The 20,563-nt window shown below is 40.6% G+C and overlaps 1 protein-coding gene across 3 annotated transcripts in view; it reads left to right on the top strand.

Moving 5' to 3' along the window:
- The window catches only part of DUS2 (dihydrouridine synthase 2), a 403,339-nt gene that overhangs the window by 40,459 nt on the left and 342,317 nt on the right, over positions 1-20,563 (top strand). For all 3 annotated transcript variants that reach the window (XM_069216243.1, XM_069216241.1, XM_069216242.1), the window contains one exon: positions 18,434-18,479. In XM_069216243.1, coding sequence (XP_069072344.1) covers positions 18,434-18,479 — 46 coding nt within the window. The remainder of the gene's footprint in view (positions 1-18,433; positions 18,480-20,563) is intronic.

Below are 20,563 nucleotides of genomic sequence, written 5' to 3'. Positions count from 1 at the left end.
TTTGTAGATTTCATTGTAACACGTCTGAGTGCCAGGGTAGGCATGTGAGAATGAAGCATATGCTGAGTAGAAATGTTTTTTTAAATTTTTGTATTTATTTAAATGAAAAAGTAGCAAAAGACAATAATATTTCAGTCAAATATAGCTCCAAATCATGTTTAAATAAATAACGAGAAAGTTCAATGTCATATATACAAAACCAGCAAAGTTTGAACTGCTAACGCGTCCGTCTATGTCAATTTATACACATCAGGACTCGTTTTAGGCCAATGAACCTTTGGGCCCAGTGGTGAGACACCGTAGGACGAGATAACTGATCAAAATATCAATCAATATGTCAATAACATTGTCAACGTTTAACACCAAAATATCTCTTACTTTAGACATTACTAAACATTCGGCGCAACCATGACCTTTCAGTCATGAATAACCACACCTTAATGAAGTTTATGAGTTTTATTCCCTATTGATTACAATCTAGTAGCAAAGGCATTAATCTCAAAGTCAAGAAGCATATAAGCACAATTACAAGATGACAACCACAATAAGCTTTCGATAATGCAAAGATCAGTAGCATAGACAATCAGATAGATATAAGCAGATTATAACACATCGAACTTTCTAAGATACTAGTTCAGCATAGCACCATGTCAGTCACGTCAGTTTGTCAGTCAGAATGAATACCTCATCTAACCTCTAATTAGCATTAGCATGTTGGGCGTCATGCAAAACAATTTTGAACACCAATTTGGAAAACATCTAACTAAGGTCTCTAATAAAAACATACAGCAGTTGGTACCTAGAAAGAAAGGCAAAATGAATTCTCATTAGCAATTTTATAATTACCCTCCTCTGATTAAGTCAGCATTCAGGATCAGTCTTCGTCTTCAGGACATCAGTTAGATCGCCGTCAGTCTATCTAAGTTAAAGGCAAGACACTCTCCTCATAAGGAGAGGAGTGTAAGGGGCAGTAATATGGGCAAGGATGGTTTGTCTAAGTCTCAAATCACAAAATAGTGTGACAGAGTTTCGGGATGCAATCAATATCATTCCCTACCTAATTGGCACCGTTTGTTCCCTGTCATGGGTTTTTATCCCTTTCTCGTGAGTCATTCCCCCAAAATTCTATTGGTTAGTCAATACACCCCATCATTGTTAACCTATCAAATTATACATTAAGTAATGCATTTGTCATCTCTCGATATTTTCTTGTCTTCTGATTGGTCCTCATAATCGACTTTCCGTGGGTGGCATATCCGGGGTTACTTCATCATCTTGGCACACGTCTCAGGTTGAAAGTTCTCTTTCCCTCGTCTCATTGTCCTTGGTAGTATCTACAAATGTTTCGAAGCACAATCATTTTATACTAAAAGATGCTAGCATGCGGATGGGAAAATGTCCCCATGTTTCAAACTAATACAGAAAGAACAATAGCTGGGTCATGGTCGTTTGCAAGTCCGCACACTGAAGAGACAGGAAAAATACGCCTTTAATATGAGAGCTACACAGCTTCTGCTTGGCTCATGCTAACTTAAGATATACGAGTTCTAATGAATGCAGTTTTATACGTTTTAATGTGCTCAGTTAGGCAAACTATAAACGATTATTTCTTACAGTTGACATTAGTTTATACATGTGAACGATTCTACATATTTATGAATACGCTTTTAATGAATGTTTTATTAATACAGCATTGTTAGACATAAGCATTTCACGTCTATAATATGTAATATCAAATACGCTCTCTCAGTCCCTCCTCTGATGACGCTCGTCATCACAAATCTTCCAGGTCTTAATTTTTCACCTTACGCATAATGCGCATTTCAACATCTTTTCCTTTATGTGAACTTTCCCATATTTCATTAAACATTTTCTCTCTTTCACTTTCTTTGTTTCTTTTGGTTCTGTTAGCCAAATTTTTCTTCACTTTTTCATTAATTTTGCATGCTCCCCAAAATCCCAGTAAACAAATCAGAACAATTAATAATCCCATCATAATTTTTGCAAGTACCCCATTCCAAATGTTGGTAAACCAGCTTCCCACTCGGGCAATTCCCTTTCCAAATTTCTCCCAAACACCAAGTTCTTTTAGATCCTTCAAATCTGTACTATCTCTAGTTAGGTTAGTAAGCATGCTTCTAATTTTCTTACTATTGTCAGGTATATACGAGCAACAATGTCGTTCATTAAGCATTTTGCACACACCTCCACTCTTTGCTAAAAGAATGTCTAAAGCAAGCCGGTTTTGAAGAGTCATAGCTCTTTCTGCAGCAAGTTCAGTATCCATCAGAAGTATAGCTCCTGTAAAATTTGTCAGCATGTTATCCACAATAGTAGACAACTTTTGAATTTTCATAGAATTTAGAATAACCCCCACTGAAGGGATTATAGCTCCAAATATGTCACCAATGACAGCCGCCACTGATTCTCGTTTTTGTCTGGTATGTTGTAATTCAAACGTTTTAGGTAGTTGTTTTAAGTCATCAATCTGGTAAATCTTTGGGAATATTATTCCCAAATAACATGTCCCATACCATCCCTTAGGGAGACGGTAATATGCATTTAACCCACAGATGTAATAGATTCCAGGAATCGCTGGGTCTTGTCCATTTAACATAAAGGTCCATTTGCTCTGAAACAAAAACACATGCCTACATTCACTCGTTCCCACAAACAAATTATCTTGATCAGATTTTGGTCTATAAATACAGAGTCTACCTACGTGTAATGCATCTATAGCTAACTTGCCTTGTTTTTAATTTCAGTATAAGCATAATCATTTGTATAAGTGCGTTTTTCTAAAACTTTTTCTAATCTTTTCTTTAATGCTTTTCGTCTATCATCTGTGTGATCTAAAAAGCTTTTCTCTACAGGAGACAGTAAGCATGTTAAGTTATTGCGATGTGCATAAGCAGTTCCAAATGTTAGTGTTGGCTCAAAGAATCCTCTAACTAATTTTATATCATGTTCTTTAGCTAACTTATTTAAGAATTCAATAACAGGCACAAAAGAAAACACAACATCTAAATTTGAATAAAAATATTGCACATGCTCTTGATTATAAAATCTTGTTAGTAGCAAGCTACAGCTGATCCCATACGTAAGAGGGAGGCTATGATAAGTAACTCCCTCCTGCACAGATGAAGGAATTTTAGTGCATACATAACAGTCTTTCGCATTCATAGTTTCCACATACTCATTTAGTAGGCGATAGAAAACATTAGTAGAAAGCTCCCCTTTTGGATTAGTTCCCTCATGCAGATGTTTTGTGTCTTGCTCAAATTTCTCCCATGGTGATAGTTTATTAATTGTAGTAGTAGTCTCAGGTTTTGAAGTTGCATTAATAGCTTCACTCTCTTTCCATGGCATTCCCACAATCACTCCCACAATCATTATTGCACATACAGCACCTATCATAAGTCCTAACCAGCCACACACTTTACTTCCTTTGTTACTATAAGCCATGTTTGTATAGAATCAAATAGCAGATTAACAATCAACTCTGAGTAGCAAACTCTTTCTGCGTAATTTACAGCGTCTTCACTCACTCCAGGACCCTTTTCGTCAATTGAGGTTAGCAGCTTGTCGTAATCAGGTTTCTATAAGTCAAATCCAGGTTTAATGTCACTTTCCGGTAGTTTTATTTCTTCTCTAAGATTCTTGTTTATTATTTTTCAGCTTTCACAATTTTCAATGTTTTTTTTATCTTCAGTTTTCTTGTTGTATTTTCTTCAGGTACCGTAGTACTGGCCTGGTATTTCTCGATCAAAACAGAATGCTAAGAATTCTTGTTGCCATTCAGAGGTTGTAGCATATGCCCATTCAGGTCCGGTATATCTTCTGTTTGCTATTCTTTTTATTTTTATTCTTCTTTCACCTTGCTGTTCTCCTTCACTCAGATCATCTACCCGTGAGGTATCGCTTTCCTCTATTATTGTTTCGTTTGCTATTTCTCTTATTCTAAAGTGTGATTTGTCTGGCCAATTGTCACCTCTGTTCGTCTTACTTCGGCGTTTTCCTTCAGTACCTTGGACAGCACCCTCCTCTGATAATATGGTGTTTTCTCCTGATAGGCTTGGAACTCGTTCGGCAGATCTTGATTCGTTCTGATTTAAATTTGTCACTTCTTCGTCTCTCTCTCCTTGTTCGACACTGTATTCAGATTCTGAATTGTATTCGTCTGCTTCTGGGAGAACCTCTCCTTGACTTTGTTCTCCTGCTGCCTCCACTGAGATTGGCACTTCGTCACCTCTCTCGAACTCACTGATAGTTTGAGGGACACGGCTGTTCTCAGCGGGCTCTCCTGTAGTCTCAGATCTTTCTTGACTGATCTCTGACTCTGAGACTTCTCTTCTTGAGGTTGCTGCACCGGAATTTTCAAGTTCCTCTTCAACAGGACACGCTACCCTTTTTGTATGACTGGCATGTATCCAGTTGGGAACCCCGGCACACTTCACAGCAGTAGTGGTCGTCAATATCACTTGATATGGCCCTTTCCAACGCGGCTCAAGACACGATTTTCTTACGTGCTTCTTGACAACCACCCAATCTCCAGCTTGCAGAGAGTGTCCTGGTTCGCCGATTGGTGGTAACGTGTTAGCTTCCACCTGGTGAGAGAAAGAGCGAATCATGTCAGCCAAACTTTTGCAGTAATCCAACACCATATCATCTGTAATATTCACTAGTGCATTTGCAGGTACCGCCGGTAACCTCATTGCTCTGCCCATGAGGATTTCATGTGGGGACAATCCTGTTTTCTTATCTGGCATGTTTCTCATAGACATCAGCACTAGAGGTAATGCATCTGGCCACTTCATGTTTGTTGCTGCACACATTTTTGCTATTCTTGATTTCAAAGTACCATTCATCTGCTCGACTAGTCCTGAGGCTTCAGGGCGATAGCTACAATGCAGCTTTTGTTCAATGTTGAGTGCGGCACACAGAAGTTTAATCACCTCATTGTCGAAGTGTCTTCCCCTATCTGATTCTATAGAAACCGGAAACCCGAACCTGGGTATTAATTCTCTGAGTAGTAGTTTTGCAACTGTGAGACTGTCATTCCTACGTGTGGGATATGCCTCAATCCAATGGCTAAAAACACACACAATCACCAGCACGTATCTCAAACCTCCGCAAACAGGCATTTCAATGAAATCCATTTGTATCTTATTAAATGGACCACCAGCTCTCCCAATGTGGCTCAAAGTTACCACAGTTCCTTTTCCAGCATTCATCTGTTGACAAATGACGCACCTGTGACAAGTAATTTCTGCGGCATGTCTGAATTTTGGATTGAACCAATCAATCTTAAATGATCTGATCATGGCATCTCTTCCCAAATGTGCCTGCCCATGATACAATCGGGCAAATTGCGACAGAAGACTGTTTGGCAAAACTAGTTTTCCCTCTCCTGATACCCAAATATCGTCTGCTCTCTGCACACACTGCATTTTCTGCCAGGAACGTTTTTCTTCCTTACCAACGTGGCTTTGTAGTGTCTTTAATTCGTCTAAAGTATCAACCACTCGTAATGCTAGACTTAAGGTTGTGTCATTCTCAGGTTGTGGTAACAGTTCCCATTGCTCTTTAAAAGATATACAGTTCAATGCACAAAATCTGGCAACTTGGTCTGCATAACCATTCCCCATTGACACAAAATCTTGTGATCTGGTGTGAGCACTGCATTTCACCACAGCAATTTCAAGAGGCAACTGAATCGCATGTAACAAATCTCTTATCTGTTCTCCATTTTTCACTGGTGAACCATAGGATGTCATGAACCCCCTTTGTGACCAGAGTTGACCAAAATCATGTACAATTCCAAATCCGTATCTGCTGTCTGTATAGATTGTGACTTTTAGATTTACAGCAGCATGGCAGGCTTTTGTGAGAGCTATCAATTCTGCCACTTGTGCAGAAAACACTTTCTCGAGCCAGGAGGCCTCGACTATACCGGATATGGTACATACTGCATAACCAGCTCTCAAGGTTCCTGATGAATCTCTTAGACAGGACCCATCAACGAACATAATGTAATCGTTTTCCTTCAACTGGGTATCTTTTATATCTGAGAGAGGTTTGGTACTGAGCTCAGTTACCTCCAGACAATCATGCTCAAAATCTTCCCCATCTTTTATTTCTGTATTCTCAATGGGAAGTAGAGTTGCCGGGTTCAGTACAGTGCACCTTTTCAATGTGAAATTAGGTGACCCCAAAATAATTGTCTCATATTTGGTAAGTCGGGCATTTGTCATGTGTTGTGTCTTAGTTCGTGTCAGCAGAATTTCAACAGAATGTGGAACCAATACTGTTAAGGGGTATCCCATGACTATGCCTTCACATTGTGAAAGGCTTTGACCAACTGCTGCGACTGCTCGCAAACAACCCGGTAAGGCTGCTGCGACAGGGTCCAAAGTAGCTGAAAAATATGCTACAGGGCGATTTGCATCTCCATGGACCTGTGTTAAAACAGACAAAGAACAAGCATCACGTTCATGACAGAACAACAAAAATGGTTTCTCATAATCAGGCATTCCTAATGCTGGAGCCCTGCACATGCATTCTTTCAGCTCTAGAAATGACTCAAGCTCTTCTTTTGTCAATGTGATTGTGTATGGTTCATCCTTAACTTCCTTTCCTGTCAGTTTTGTTAATGGTTTTGAAATGATCGAGAAGTTGGGTATCCACTGGCGACAGTAGCCCACCATTCCCAAGAACATTCTGACATCTCTCTTTGTTGTTGGGGTATTCATTTGTAAAACAACCATTATTCTCTCTTTTGATATTCTTCGAGACCCTTTTTCAATCAGATGCCCCAAATATTTTACTTCTTTTTGGCAGTACTGCAGCTTTTTAGGTGATACTTTATGTCCGTTTTTCCCTAAATGATTCAATAAGGCAATGGTATCATATTTGCAGCTGTCTTTGGTTTTGGATGCAGTCAACAAATCATCAATGTACTGCACAAGAGTCGAATTGTAAGGTAGCACAAGAGGTTCCAAATCCTTCTTCAATATCTGATTGAAGATGGATGGTGACTCAGAAAACCCCTGAGGAATTCTGCACCAACTGTGTACCTTATCCAGGAATTTGAAACTGAACAAAAACTGGCTGTCTTCGTGAAGTGGTATCGAGAAAAACGCTTGTGATAGGTCTACTACGGTAAACCACTCAGCATCACAAGGAACATGGTACATTATTACTGCTGGGTTGGGAACCACAGGGCAGCATTTTACCACGATTTTGTTTATTTTTCTCAAATCCTGCACAATTCGAACTTTCCCACAGGGCTTTCTCAAACCCATAATTGGAGAGTTACACGGACTACTCGGGACCTCTTTCAAAACTCCCTGTCTGAGAAAATCTGCAATTATCTGTGTCACTTCAATAAGGACATCCTGAGTCATGTGATATTGTGACACTTGTGGGAATACTGCGTTCGGCTTTATCTGCACCTTGACTGGTTTTACTCCCTTTATCAATCCAACCTCCTTTCCAGTCAAATCCCACACCTTCTCTATCACCGATCCTTGCAGATCAGCAGGTAGATCGATCAAGGTGAATACTGGGAAAAGGGTAATTAGAGGGTAATCTTCATTCATCTCTCCTCCTTCTTCCATGAGTTGACCCTCATCTGCCTCATCATCACTGTTTGTCTGAACCTCTATTCCACCATTGGAACAGGTAATTGAACATTTGGTTTTGCACAATAAGTCTCTTCCTAACAAGGATACTGGACTTGAATCGCATACAACAAATCTATGCAGGCCCTGGAAATTTCCGATTTCAACCTGCACTGGGTCAGTGATTGGATTAGTCAGGTACTGGTTAGCTACACCAACCACTCGTATGGTGCGCCCCGAGAGAGGTAATCTTGGTACCTCTACACTGCGAACAGTAGAGCGTGTAGCTCCTGTATCGACTAAAAATGAGACTTTGTAGCCCATTACTTTTCCCTCCACATATGGGCCTCTCTGGTCTACCTCTAAGGATGCGGCGAGTCTGCACTCTTCACTGTCTGAGCTATCATCTGACCAATCCTCATTCATCTCATTTTCACCTCGTAATGGGAATTGTTGTACAGTGTTGTTTTGATTTGTTACTTGACCTGTGACCTATTGAGGAAGCGTCACCTGTTGCTGTCCCATCGGAGCTAGGGGTAACTGCATTTGCTGTCTAGGCACCATAGGGATCTGCTGTTGCATTGGTTGTACTGACACTGTTTGGAAACGCGGCATTTGCATTTGCTGCATAGGTTGCACCCCTGACATTTGTACCAAATTATTTTGATAGTTCTGATTCGGGTGTCTCATTCTTGAACCTCGTGAATTTTGCAATGTACCGGCATTGACACTCTGCTGAACTGTACCATCCTGCATTATATTTGGACAATGCCGTTTCCAATGTCCCACGCCCCCGCACGCATGGCATGGTGACATCTTTTTCACTCCTTGACCATCACCTTGAACAACAACATTATTCATGTCCGCACCACGGTTCACAAACCCTCGACCTCTACCTCTCGGCTGTGCCTGAAACACACCATTCAATTGCGGTTGTTGCTGTGTCATTTGCTGAACACCATTTCCCTGTATTCCAGCCTGTGCAGCTCTTATCTGCATCACCATCACCATCACCTTCTTCTTCAACTTTTTCTGCTTTAACTCAATTTCGTCACTACAGTATTTCGCGTACTGTAATACTTCATCAATCGGTTTAGCTTGCCAACAAATCAAATGATTTTTAATCATTTGGCTGACCTCCGGTCTCAGCCCTTCGACAAATCTGAACACAAGATGATTCATGTCCTTCGGCTCAATTGTGTCAGTACCACTGTAATGTTTGAATGCCTTCAACAATCTTTCATAATATGCATGTATTGACTCTTTAACCTCTTGAGAGGTCCGGTCAATTTTCTGCCAATCAGTCACCTTCGGCGACACCTTTTGTTTCAAAAACTCAATTACTTTATGATAATATTTCATCACCTCTTCAGAAGGCGCTCCAGTTACTTTATCCCTTGCCGGTTCCTTTGTGGGCCAATCTACCCCTCTCTTGCACTCAAGCCACAAGTCTGGCGGAACAATAATCTCAAACAAGGTATTTAAGTCTTCCCAGAGACATTTCGCAAGCTTTACGAATCTATCTGTCTGTTGATACCACTCGATCGTTTTTTCTCTTAACCTGGGATAATCATTCGTAAAGGACAAAATGTCTCCCCTGGACCAAGGCACATGCACCAAAACACCACCAGCTGTTTCTCTCATAGGTAGGATTTTCACTGTCTCTAAGTTTGGTGTGACTGTTGTTTCATTAGATACTGGACTATCTCTTTTCCCCTTATCTCTTTTCTTCATCCATCGGCCTTCCCATTTCTCTAGTGCTCCCCAAATTTGTGCGCTTTGCAGCAGCTCTTTCAAATGTGTCTTCATGCCTGCAGATCTCATGTGCTCAAAATCTTTTGAGTCAAAATCTAATCTGTAACTCCGTTTCAAATGTTTTGTGTTTCCAATGTCGATATTGTATTTGTCTGCCAAATTCGTTAATTTCTGGTGTACTTTGCCTACCTCTTTGGTGATTTTAGGGCATAAGTACCTTAATTCTGCCTCAGTGTAAGACTCCAACCTATTTACTCCCATTGTTCCATCCACCAATTCAGCAGCTTCTGCTCCTAGTCGTACTAGATTTAGGTATTCATCGTGTTTCTCTTTCTCAGGTTCGATTGCAGTTGCTGTAGCCTTTTGTGATGTGCAAGTTTTCTCTAACCACTCATTTAACTGTTGTACTGTAAAACCCTGCAGTGAAATGTTCCCTGCATGTATCATTGAAGTGTATGAGGTATTTGTACTCCTAGTTTGGGGAGTCAGGACTCCCAATCCTGCTTGTCGCATTGCCTCAAGAGGTGCCCCTATTGGACTAAGGTCCATTAAGGGTCTTGATTGTTCACAAGCCTGTCCTCTCTGTGCCATTATTTGTGGAGTTATAATAGGTCCTCCTCTTATCGTTTCATGAGTTAGGACTCCCTGTTCACACATCCTTGTTTTCTCCTGTGCATATAACGGCACCGGGGGACCAACTGTAATTGGTAGTGATATAGCGGCAGGTGTCTGGCCTGCTCCCAAGCTTCTTGGAGCTTCAACACCATAGGTCTGATCTAATAATCCTGGTGCAGGTTCTTTTAAAGGACCCGCTACTGGGTTGTACCCAGGTATCAGTTTTGGTGGTTGTGACACTAACTGCGGAGTTGACTCAATCTGCATTAACCTTGGCTTTGTATATATCGGGTCTGGCTGCACCACCAAGTTTGTAGTAGTCAAGCACTGGAACATCGGGATAAATTCTTTTTATCTGTGGTGAAGGCTGTAACTGTATCGGCGGGTCTGGAGCAGTGGGTACACTGACACCATTCTGTATCAAAGCTGTATCGCTAGTCTGCACTGTATCAGTAACACCCTTCTCTTTCGTCTGGTTCCCAGGATCCAAGCTAGTACTTGGAGCACTGTCGTTCACCGCGTAAGGTGGCGGACGATCATGTAACATTCTATCCGTAAACGCCTCATCATCTGAATCGTCCTCTTCTTCCCAAGATCTTTTATTCTCTTTGTGTTTGCCTGGTTCTTTGTCAGTTTTGCAAGAAGCTTTCTTTCCCTGCATTTCCTCTCCCTGGGTTATTGCCGGAAACAGCTTCAACCCATCCACTATTCCTCGTCTCCACATTTTGTTCTCATTATCCCATCTAGCCTCTGCATAGGATTTTTCTGCTCTTGTCAATCTCCTGTGAAATCTTTCTTGTCTATGTTTAAGAGCCATCAGGTCCCAAATTGCCAAAGCCTCATACTGTGCTGGTCGAGGAGGTGGTTGCTGCGTACTTAACATCCACCTCAGATTTTCTAACACCTTTTGATTAAACGTTCCATGTTCGGGAAACGCTAGACACCCTTCTTTCTCTGTTAGTTTGCGCCATTGTTTTATCCATAAACACGGTGCACACCCTTTTCCTCCATAACCGTGTAAGCTGGTGTACCCTCAGGTGGTGTAGGTTCCCCATCAGTCGCAACGATATACACATCTCCTTTCAATGTGCTTTTGAATGCCTTAATAAAATTCATTTTATTTTATTTTTACTCAGAAAACGGCTTAGTTCCCAGGACACTCTTCACCTACCCTTTGCTCAACCTATTGCCTCTCACGGACGGCAGCCAATCCGTGCGCAGCCCCTCTCGACATCTGACCTATCCCAGCGCGGCACCACTGACGTCACACTCACACACACTGCAGCTGACAAAGTCTTGTGGCTTGTCCACACCTCACTAACTCCTTACAACTCATACAAACTAATGCAAATTATTGCTAGCACTGAAATGACAACACAAATCTGCCGGTTCACTACAGGAAGGGTAACACATTCGCTTCAGAACTTTACAGAGATTTCACTTGAAGCCTCGGCCGCTACTCTCTCCTTCTCAGTTCCCTCATACGCAAGCGGAATTCGACCTGCAAATCCTACTCTCGACTTGTCAATGACTCCTTCTAGTGCACTTTAGAACTTGTCAAATCTCCATCGAAGGTTACACGCATGCATCATAACTCGAAACTCGACCGGTCAACCACGCCCGATTGACCTATTAAACCGCACAGATTACAACATAAACCATTTTAACATCATACTCCGGAGTCTTAGACCTCAATAGGCCCGTATACCACAACCAACCACGTGGATAATTTTGAGCAACAAGCGCTGCATTCACATGAAGTACGCCGACTTCCCTACTCTCATGCTGTGGAGTACGCCCACTCCTTCTAAATAACACTTAATTTGGCCTAATCACACTCAAATATTCACAATCACCTGCAAAGTGCATAAGATTTAATAAGCGCAAAAGACCCTAACCACACATACTATGGTGCCGAGAACATTCCCAACTCATTTAGGCAGGCTCCGAGATCCCGGGAAAGCCCATGGCAGATCTAGCAACTCCTCATCTTTCCAATTTGCATTATCACAAGAAAACAATTGAACAGTGAAAACTCCGTCCTAGGGCCCCCAAGGGCCAAACCGTACTCTGCTACCAGAACTGCTAACGCGTCCGTCTATGTCAATTTATACACATCAGGACTCTTTTTAGGCCAATGAACCTTTGGGCCCAGTGGTGAGACACCGTAGGACGAGATAACTGATCAAAATATCAATCAATATGTCAATAACATTGTCAACGTTTAACACCAAAATATCTCTTACTTTAGACATTACTAAACATTTGGCGCAACCATGACCTTTCAGTCATGAATAACCACACCTTAATGAAGTTTATGAGTTTTATTCCCTATTGATTACAATCTAGTAGCAAAGGCATTAATCTCAAAGTCAAGAAGCATATAAGCACAATTACAAGATGACAACCACAATAAGCTTTCGATAATGCAAAGATCAGTAGCATAGACAATCAGATAGATATAAGCAGATTATAACACATCGAACTTTCTAAGATACTAGTTCAGCATAGCACCATGTCAGTCACGTCAGTTTGTCAGTCAGAATGAATACCTCATCTAACCTCTAATTAGCATTAGCATGTTGGGCGTCATGCAAAACAATTTTGAACACCAATTTGGAAAACATCTAACTAAGGTCTCTAATAAAAACATATAGCAGTTGGTACCTAGAAAGAAAGGCAAAATGAATTCTCATTAGCAATTTTATAATTACCCTCCTCTGATTAAGTCAGCATTCAGGATCAGTCTTCGTCTTCAGGACATCAGTTAGATCGCCGTCAGTCTATCTAAGTTAAAGGCAAGACACTCTCCTCATAAGGAGAGGAGTGTAAGGGGCAGTAATATGGGCAAGGATGGTTTGTCTAAGTCTCAAATCACAAAATAGTGTGACAGAGTTTCGGGATGCAATCAATATCATTCCCTACCTAATTGGCACCGTTTGTTCCCTGTCATGGGTTTTTATCCCTTTCTCGTGAGTCATTCCCCCAAAATTCTATTGGTTAGTCAATACACCCCATCATTGTTAACCTATCAAATTATACATTAAGTAATGCATTTGTCATCTCTCAATATTTTCTTGTCTTCTGATTGGTCCTCATAATCGACTTTCCGTAGGTGGCATATCCGGGGTTACTTCATCATCTTGGCACACGTCTCAGGTTGAAAGTTCTCTTTCCCTCGTCTCATTGTCCTTGGTAGTATCTACAAATGTTTCGAAGCACAATCATTTTATACTAAAAGATGCTAGCATGCGGATGGGAAAATGTCCCACATGTTTCAAACTAATACAGAAAGAACAATAGCTGGGTCATGGTTGTTTGCAAGTCCGCACACTGAAGAGACAGGAAAAATACACCTTTAATATGAGAGCTACACAGCTTCTGCTTGGCTCATGCTAACTTAAGATATACGAGTTCTAATGAATGCAGTTTTATACGTTTTAATGTGCTCAGTTAGGCAAACTATAAACGATTATTTCTTACAGTTGACATTAGTTTATACATGTGAACGATTCTCCATATTTATGAATACGCTTTTAATGAATGTTTTATTAATACAGCATTGTTAGACATAAGCATTTCACGTCTATAATATGTAATATCAAATACGCTCTCTCAATACAATTTCTAAGTTATTTAAAATTGCAGAAAGATAGTTGGGCATATGGAGAGCAAAGTCTTCCCTGTTTGGAACCCACAATTTTTTAATTTTTTATCTTTTTGGATTAAAGTGAATAATTGTGAACTCCAAACCAGCGGCAAAGATAAACTTGTGCCTGCAGGCCCATGGATAAGGGGGTTCACACCACAGCCATGCCCTGGCAAATGCACAATCTAGCTACTGTGGTCGTGTAGAAGTAGATCAATGCCAGATTATATGGCACAGAGATAGAATGGCCAAGCATGTTGAGCTTAGGGTCATAATCAATTTCCCCTCATAATGGATTGTTTAGCCTATAAAATACCAAAGCCCAAAATGAAGAGAGGGAGGGGCATGGGTAAAAATGTGGGTAGTAGCTCCCCCTGACGTCTAGCACCTAAAGCAGTCAGAAGATGGCTGAAGGCCCATTTTGAACAATCTATAAGGGGTATAGTATGTGTTAAATAATGTCTTAACAATTTGGCTTTCAGTTGAGATACATTGAGGATTTCTTTGAGCCAGCGGAACATTAACGCAGATGTCCCCTTAGATCACTGGCAAGCCTAAATGCTGTGGATGGGAATCAGGCGAGGTAAGAGCATTGTATAGAATACTAATGGACCATAGTTTAGGCAGGCTATAAAACTGCTCCAAAAATCGATTAGGACACATAGAAATATCCTTATCTGGCAAGTGAGTCACAAAATACCTGAGCTGGAGGTATATAAAAAAAGCCCTGTCGATGTGCACCACAATGACCCTAAATTGTCTTGAAAGGTCAAAATATGCCTTTAGAGAACAGTTGACCAACTTATTTATTGTCATTCTGGTGCAGGAATTATGAATAGCCTTCATGCAAGGACACTGGTTAATTGGGATTACGCTCAAGGAAAGTAAACTGATTGAAAGCAGTAATACTGCAGTATGTCTTGATTGAGGCCCAAACTTTGATGGACCTCCAATGTCTTAAACCTGGTGCGTCTAAAGTAGACTGCGCCATCAAAACTGACACTGTTGGTGAAGCATAGTCAAAAGCCTGTTGCTCCGGAAATAGATAGGATAGCTACCATTTGTTCCCGCCCCCCATGTCTGCCATGAGTTGAAGGCCAAATGGAGAGGAAATACAGCCACAATGTAGGAAGGAATATGCCTCCCATATTCTGAGAAAGATGCGAATATCGTATGGCACATCTGGGTTTTTATACCCCCATATGAATCCCTGCCCGCAGTCTCAACCATTTTAAAGGATTTCTTGGGAAGATATAATTGTATAGACTGAAAAAAGTTACAGAAAATGAAGCAAAATTACCATTTTAATGAGACTGCAACGGTCGATCAACCCCAACCAAAGCTTATCCCATTTGCAAAAGTGTCACGGATTCATGATACAGCCCCTCATAGTTGCACTCAGCCCACTCTCTGAGCAGGGATAGATGCAACCCCCTAATTAAGTAGTTTCTTTGACATGAGAGGAATCTACAGGGTCTAAAGCAGTGCTGGTTATAATTTGGGGTTTACCAGTATTCAGTTTATAGCCAGAGACTATACCAAAGTCATCAGCCGCGTCCTCAGTACCAGTAAGTGCTCGAGAAGGGCGAAAGGATGGCAATGTAATCCGTATAGACCATTACCTTCCCTTGAACTGATTCAGGCGCAGTGGAGGTATACTATCCAGAAGCTTGCGTCTTTTGATAAAGGGCTCCAAGTATAGTGCAAAGAATATTGTGGGCAAGGAGCAGCACTTCTGGGTACCCCCGCTGAAGCATAATGCTGTCCAATATTTGCCCCATGCTAACAATACAGGCAGCTAAGGAAGTATAAAGAGTCTTGATCGCACTTATAAACTTCAGTCAACCCCCCATTTTTACAAAAACCTCCCAGAGAAAGCCCCACTTCCTACTTGACATCGATAAGATGTTTGATAGGGTGATCAGTTCCAGAGGCTCAACTTCTGTTTCTGTGACATGAACAGAACAGAGATGGCAATATTAACATGAGCCATGATATCACGTCCTGGTATGAACCCGTGCTGCTTATTCTCAACTAGCAAAGTGATGACCAAGGATATGCAATTGGCACAAGTATAAATTGTAGTGTCTGTATTCAATCTGCATTCATTAAAGAGATTGGGCGGTACGATCCACAATTAAGTGAATCTGTGCCCTTCTTTAAAAAGATTGAGATATATGCTTCCCCTCAAGACGCAGGTATTAATTGTGAGAAAGCTGGAGAATTAACCAGCTCTTGCAATGTAGGGACGAGAATATCTGAAAACATTTTATAAAACTCAAGAGGAATAGAATCTGGCCGATGCTTTACCTGAGGCTAATTCGGCCAATGCTTGCCCAATTTCTATATGCGTGATAGGGGTATCTAACATCTGGGCCTAAGTAGACGTTAAATAAGGTGGACTTATCCCCTCCAAATACTTTGTAATAACTGCTAATATGTTGATTTTTGACGTTTAGTTATATTACTATAAAAAATAACTGGAAAGAAATTTGGAATTACATAAAAAGACTTAAAAATAGGGTAAGTTAACAATATTTTAATCAGTTACGACCAGTATATGTTGACCTTTTGACAGCACTGTTGCTGCGATTACATGAATAAATAAATATGATTTTCTTACATCATAATCGTACAATAATGATTAAAAATGTGTAAATGAATGACCGAACCAGGTTTTCTTGTTGATCCTGCTTTGAAGCAACAGGTGACACAGCCTGGGGGTATTCACACCTCTTAAGCATCTGGTTAACAACTTTTCTATTGTAATGTAATGAATTATTTATGTTTGAATGAAAAATCTTTATTGTGTGATTAATTAAAATAGTTGCAGCAAATTACAATAAAAGAAAAGAGCGCCTTTCATATACCAAAGCTCTTAATCCGACTTAGCACCTATAAGGGTGCATAAATCATGAAACGTTCTGACTGAACACAATAAAATACAAATACAAAAATCCACACATGGAATCGCCTAAAAATCTAACTGTTGCACAAAGTAAGCGTTCATTGTCCCTCCCTGTACCAGCACTGACTGTTTATTCTATCATTCACCCAATATCATATCCATTGTCCCCCGAGGTCCACTAGTTGGCTCATCTTTTAGAGATCGGAGTACAAGATTAATACATTGCGTAAGCCCAACATACATACAACAGAGCCTTGCCAAACTTAGTGGAACTTGCCAAAGAGCTTCTAAATTCTCAGGTCGATGAGCTATATCCAGCTAATATAGAAAACAGTATAGACACCACTATGCCGCTTAGGTTTGTGCTGAAGGAGTGCAGAAGCCAGCGACCATGAGCCCGAAGCTGCTATGAGTGGATAACCTCTCACAGCTCGTCATCCAGAGCCATTAGCAGAAATGTGGGAAAGCTTAGATGGTAGGAGCCATTTCGTCAAAGCCATTTCTTTGTAGGCCTCCCCCTTCTGTGCATACCCTCACTAATTTGGCCTCTTGCCTGATGTAGGGCCAGACTCAGTTTGTAAAAGAATTTCCCAAAGCAGGCTAGTTCCATGGGGACCACTGCAGTGAATATGAGTCTTAAGGCTTCTTTGCATTTTCTCACCCCATGTTTCAAGAACAGAGGTTTTAAAAGCTGACTTCTTTCTGAAGCCAAACATGGGCAGCAGCTTACAATGTGTATTATAGATTCAGTATGATATTTACACAGAGTGCATTCCTGCGCGTGCCCCTGTGCCATCTTCCACTTGCGTCGATAATCCCAGGCAGGTAAAATTAAGAGGCGCATCTGCACAATGTTCTGGAATGCTCGCTCTCCTAAGGGTGCTTTTAAATTAGGCTGACCTTTAGTGGTTGCATAGGATTCAAGCAAGCCATCGGCTCCATTTATATCGCTGACTGTTGAGATATCTTTGTCTCTGGAGGCTTGCACACCTAACTCTTTCATTTTATTCTTCAGCACCTCTTTTGTGATAGCAGGGTCTTTGGTATAGGAGGGAGCCAGGTTGAACTGATCCTCAGCCTGTGTTAGATAGATGGCACAACTGCTTGTTTTATCTTTGAAGATTGCTTTCTAGTCCCCCCTGAGGCTACCTGCATCCGCCATGCAGACACACTGATGGAGCTTTATCATATCCATTTATTATAGTTAAGTGTGGTACTATAGTTCTGAGGAATCTGGACAAGCACTTTTCCCTTTTAGGATACAGTTTGATGCTTGAGAAGAACATAGTTAATTATGGCTTATTGTATTTTGTTTATTTTCTTGTAGACATCTGTTTCTCTATAGCAGACCTTTATTTTTAAATGTGTACTATAACGTAAACATCTTTTGTTTCATTGGTACATCTAATGATTACTGATAAAAGCTGTTATCTTATAAAGTGTCTGTTATTAATAGTTGGTTAAGTGTGTTTTTAGTTTTCCTCTTAAGCAAATGAGCGCAAGCATCACTAGCTGGTACATACTGAAAATGTATGTTTAATATGTAAAGCTCTCCTATAATCACAGGTAGGCTCACTTGACAAAAATAATTTGCTGTCGAGGACACGGACTGCCTAAACACTCAATTTAGGGAAATACCAGCCCACCCTTTTCTTTCTAGAAGGTGGGTGCCATATGTATGCTGAGCCACATAGACCTAGGCAAAGGTAAAAGGCACAGCAGAACTATCATGACATAAGATGAGCTAAATGCGCAAAGGGAGGGACTTCACCAGTTAAGAGAAACTAGCACCCCCCCTTTAATATTGAGAAGCAATAAAGTTTGTTATGTTAGGTAATTATTATTATTGTGGTAATTTTAATATTGTGTATTGTTTGTTTCTAGGAACTGATTGACATAAAGGTGCTGCAGTGCAGGAGAATTGTAAATGGTAAGTATTACTTTCTTCAGTTCCACCAGCTTTTGTAAATGAGTTGACCCCAGTGGAGTTAAATACAAAAGCCAGGAACTGTGTCTGTTGATTTTAATAAATTATTGTAAATTGTACTTGAGGGGAAATTATCAATAACCTAGCTTTATCTCAGGCATGTTTTTCACTATTTTGAGGCATGCTCCCACCTCCCTTGTTGGTGGGAGGGAGGATTGACTTTGTGCCACGGAGTATTTTACCATTCATTGTTTTACGGGATGATCTCGCCTTTCGAACCTTGCTCAAACTGAAAGGGTGTCTACTAGGTGACTTCAGCAGGGCCAGGAGCCCAGATCAGATATTTTTTTCTAAAGTGACACCAATGTCCTCCTGAAAGAATTTCTGGTCAGAGATTGCAGTTCTGGTGCAGTGCCAGGGTAGAAATCCCTTTGGGAGGAGCGTCATTTGAGATGATCCCTTCCCCATCTTCCTCCTTAGGGGATATTAGTTTCCCCCTGGATATCTGGGTTCATTGTTTGAGAAACTGAAGATAAGAAAAAAAGTGACAGATCAATATGTAGCAACACTGAGGAATAGCTACACAAACCCAGGCTGGTTTGTGTTTGTTTCTTTCTACACTGTTTTCAAATTTACACACACATATATCTTTGGAAAGGATTATATATGTTCCTGTGATTTTCTTAAAATTAATAAAAAATGTAATGAAGTGGGGAGCCTGGCACACTGGCTGAAATCATGGTTTTGTGTCCGTCCATCTGTTGGGAGAGCAATAGGAGGCGTTACACCGACCTTCCTCCTTCCGGGGACCTGAAATAACTAACAGACGATATAATTCATTTTTGTCAAGCAAAAAACGGAAACAGAGTGGGGAACCAGGCCAGGTCTTTACTCCATGTCTATAATAATCTGAAAAGCATACCACCCCAAATATAACCATTCACAAGAAAGAACTCCAGTACACCTTTCAGTCAGCCCCTCGTGTGTTCTGTGCTCAGTTTATCAAACCAGCATGCTTCGCTGCATATTAGGAACCACTCCTTGTCACTTTCCATTCTTGTTACCCCTGTTTATAGAATCTAAAACCAAATTTGATTCAGATTCTTATGTTCCATGAAAGGTTTAACCACCAGTGATGTTTTATATCTCATTCGAATCTGAGTATTATTGTTCGTCCACCTTGTAGGTACGTTTTACACACGCACACCAACATGCATGGGTAATTAATATTGTACAAACGGCTTTTTTGTATCTCCGGTAGAATAGGTCCGTATTTCATAGCTTAGCCAGTATGTGGATGCCTCTCTTCGTTAACTTTAATTACATTGTTGGAGTGAACACAGAGCAAGTCATGGAGACCTGGTAATCTCCAGTGTCGAATTCCATGATCAAATGTCTCAAACAATGTTTTTGTTTGACTAGGTGACCCAAAGATATATTATCTTGTACTATTTGTCAGTGTATTAATAATGTGTTTCATCTCTATGCTAGTCTTAAAATATGTAGGAATAAATGTAATTTGTTTAATTTGAGTTGATTCTCTACCTTTCAGTTTCAGTAAATCTTACTGAGACTGAAGATCGCTAATTCTGCCAGCTATGATAAGCCCTCCTTTGGTTACCACCTATTTCTAAAATAAATCAGCATAACTTTTTGATGCTCATTATACAGTGCAATGCACTTAGCTCTCATCAGCTGTGAAAAAGGTAGACGCTGTTTCATTGGGGATAGATGAACATACTCTAGAAGACCGTTCCTAGCAGTAAACATTGTAATTAGTTTATTGTGACTGCCTATGTCTCCTTACTATGTGTACTTTCAGCATAGAAATGACAAAGGGACTGATATTTGAACTAAACGTTATACACTTATAGCATTCATTCAGTATTTCAAATTATAATCAGGATCCATTGGTAGCAGGTTATTACCAATGAGATAATTTATTCACCAATTTAGATTTCCTGGAAATAACAGTTCGGAGTTGTTAACCCTTCATTTGGGGACTGATGCGGATGGATAATTGCTCAGCCACACACTCGTAACACTTGCGTAACCCCCAACTGACCAGCATCTTCTGCACCCACAGA

Source organism: Pleurodeles waltl, chromosome 12 (genome assembly GCF_031143425.1).
Source record: "Pleurodeles waltl isolate 20211129_DDA chromosome 12, aPleWal1.hap1.20221129, whole genome shotgun sequence".
NCBI classification, from domain to species: Eukaryota; Metazoa; Chordata; class Amphibia; order Caudata; family Salamandridae; genus Pleurodeles; species Pleurodeles waltl.
The sequence above is the reverse complement of the archived record's forward strand: the minus strand, read 5'-3'. Positions and strand labels throughout refer to the sequence as shown.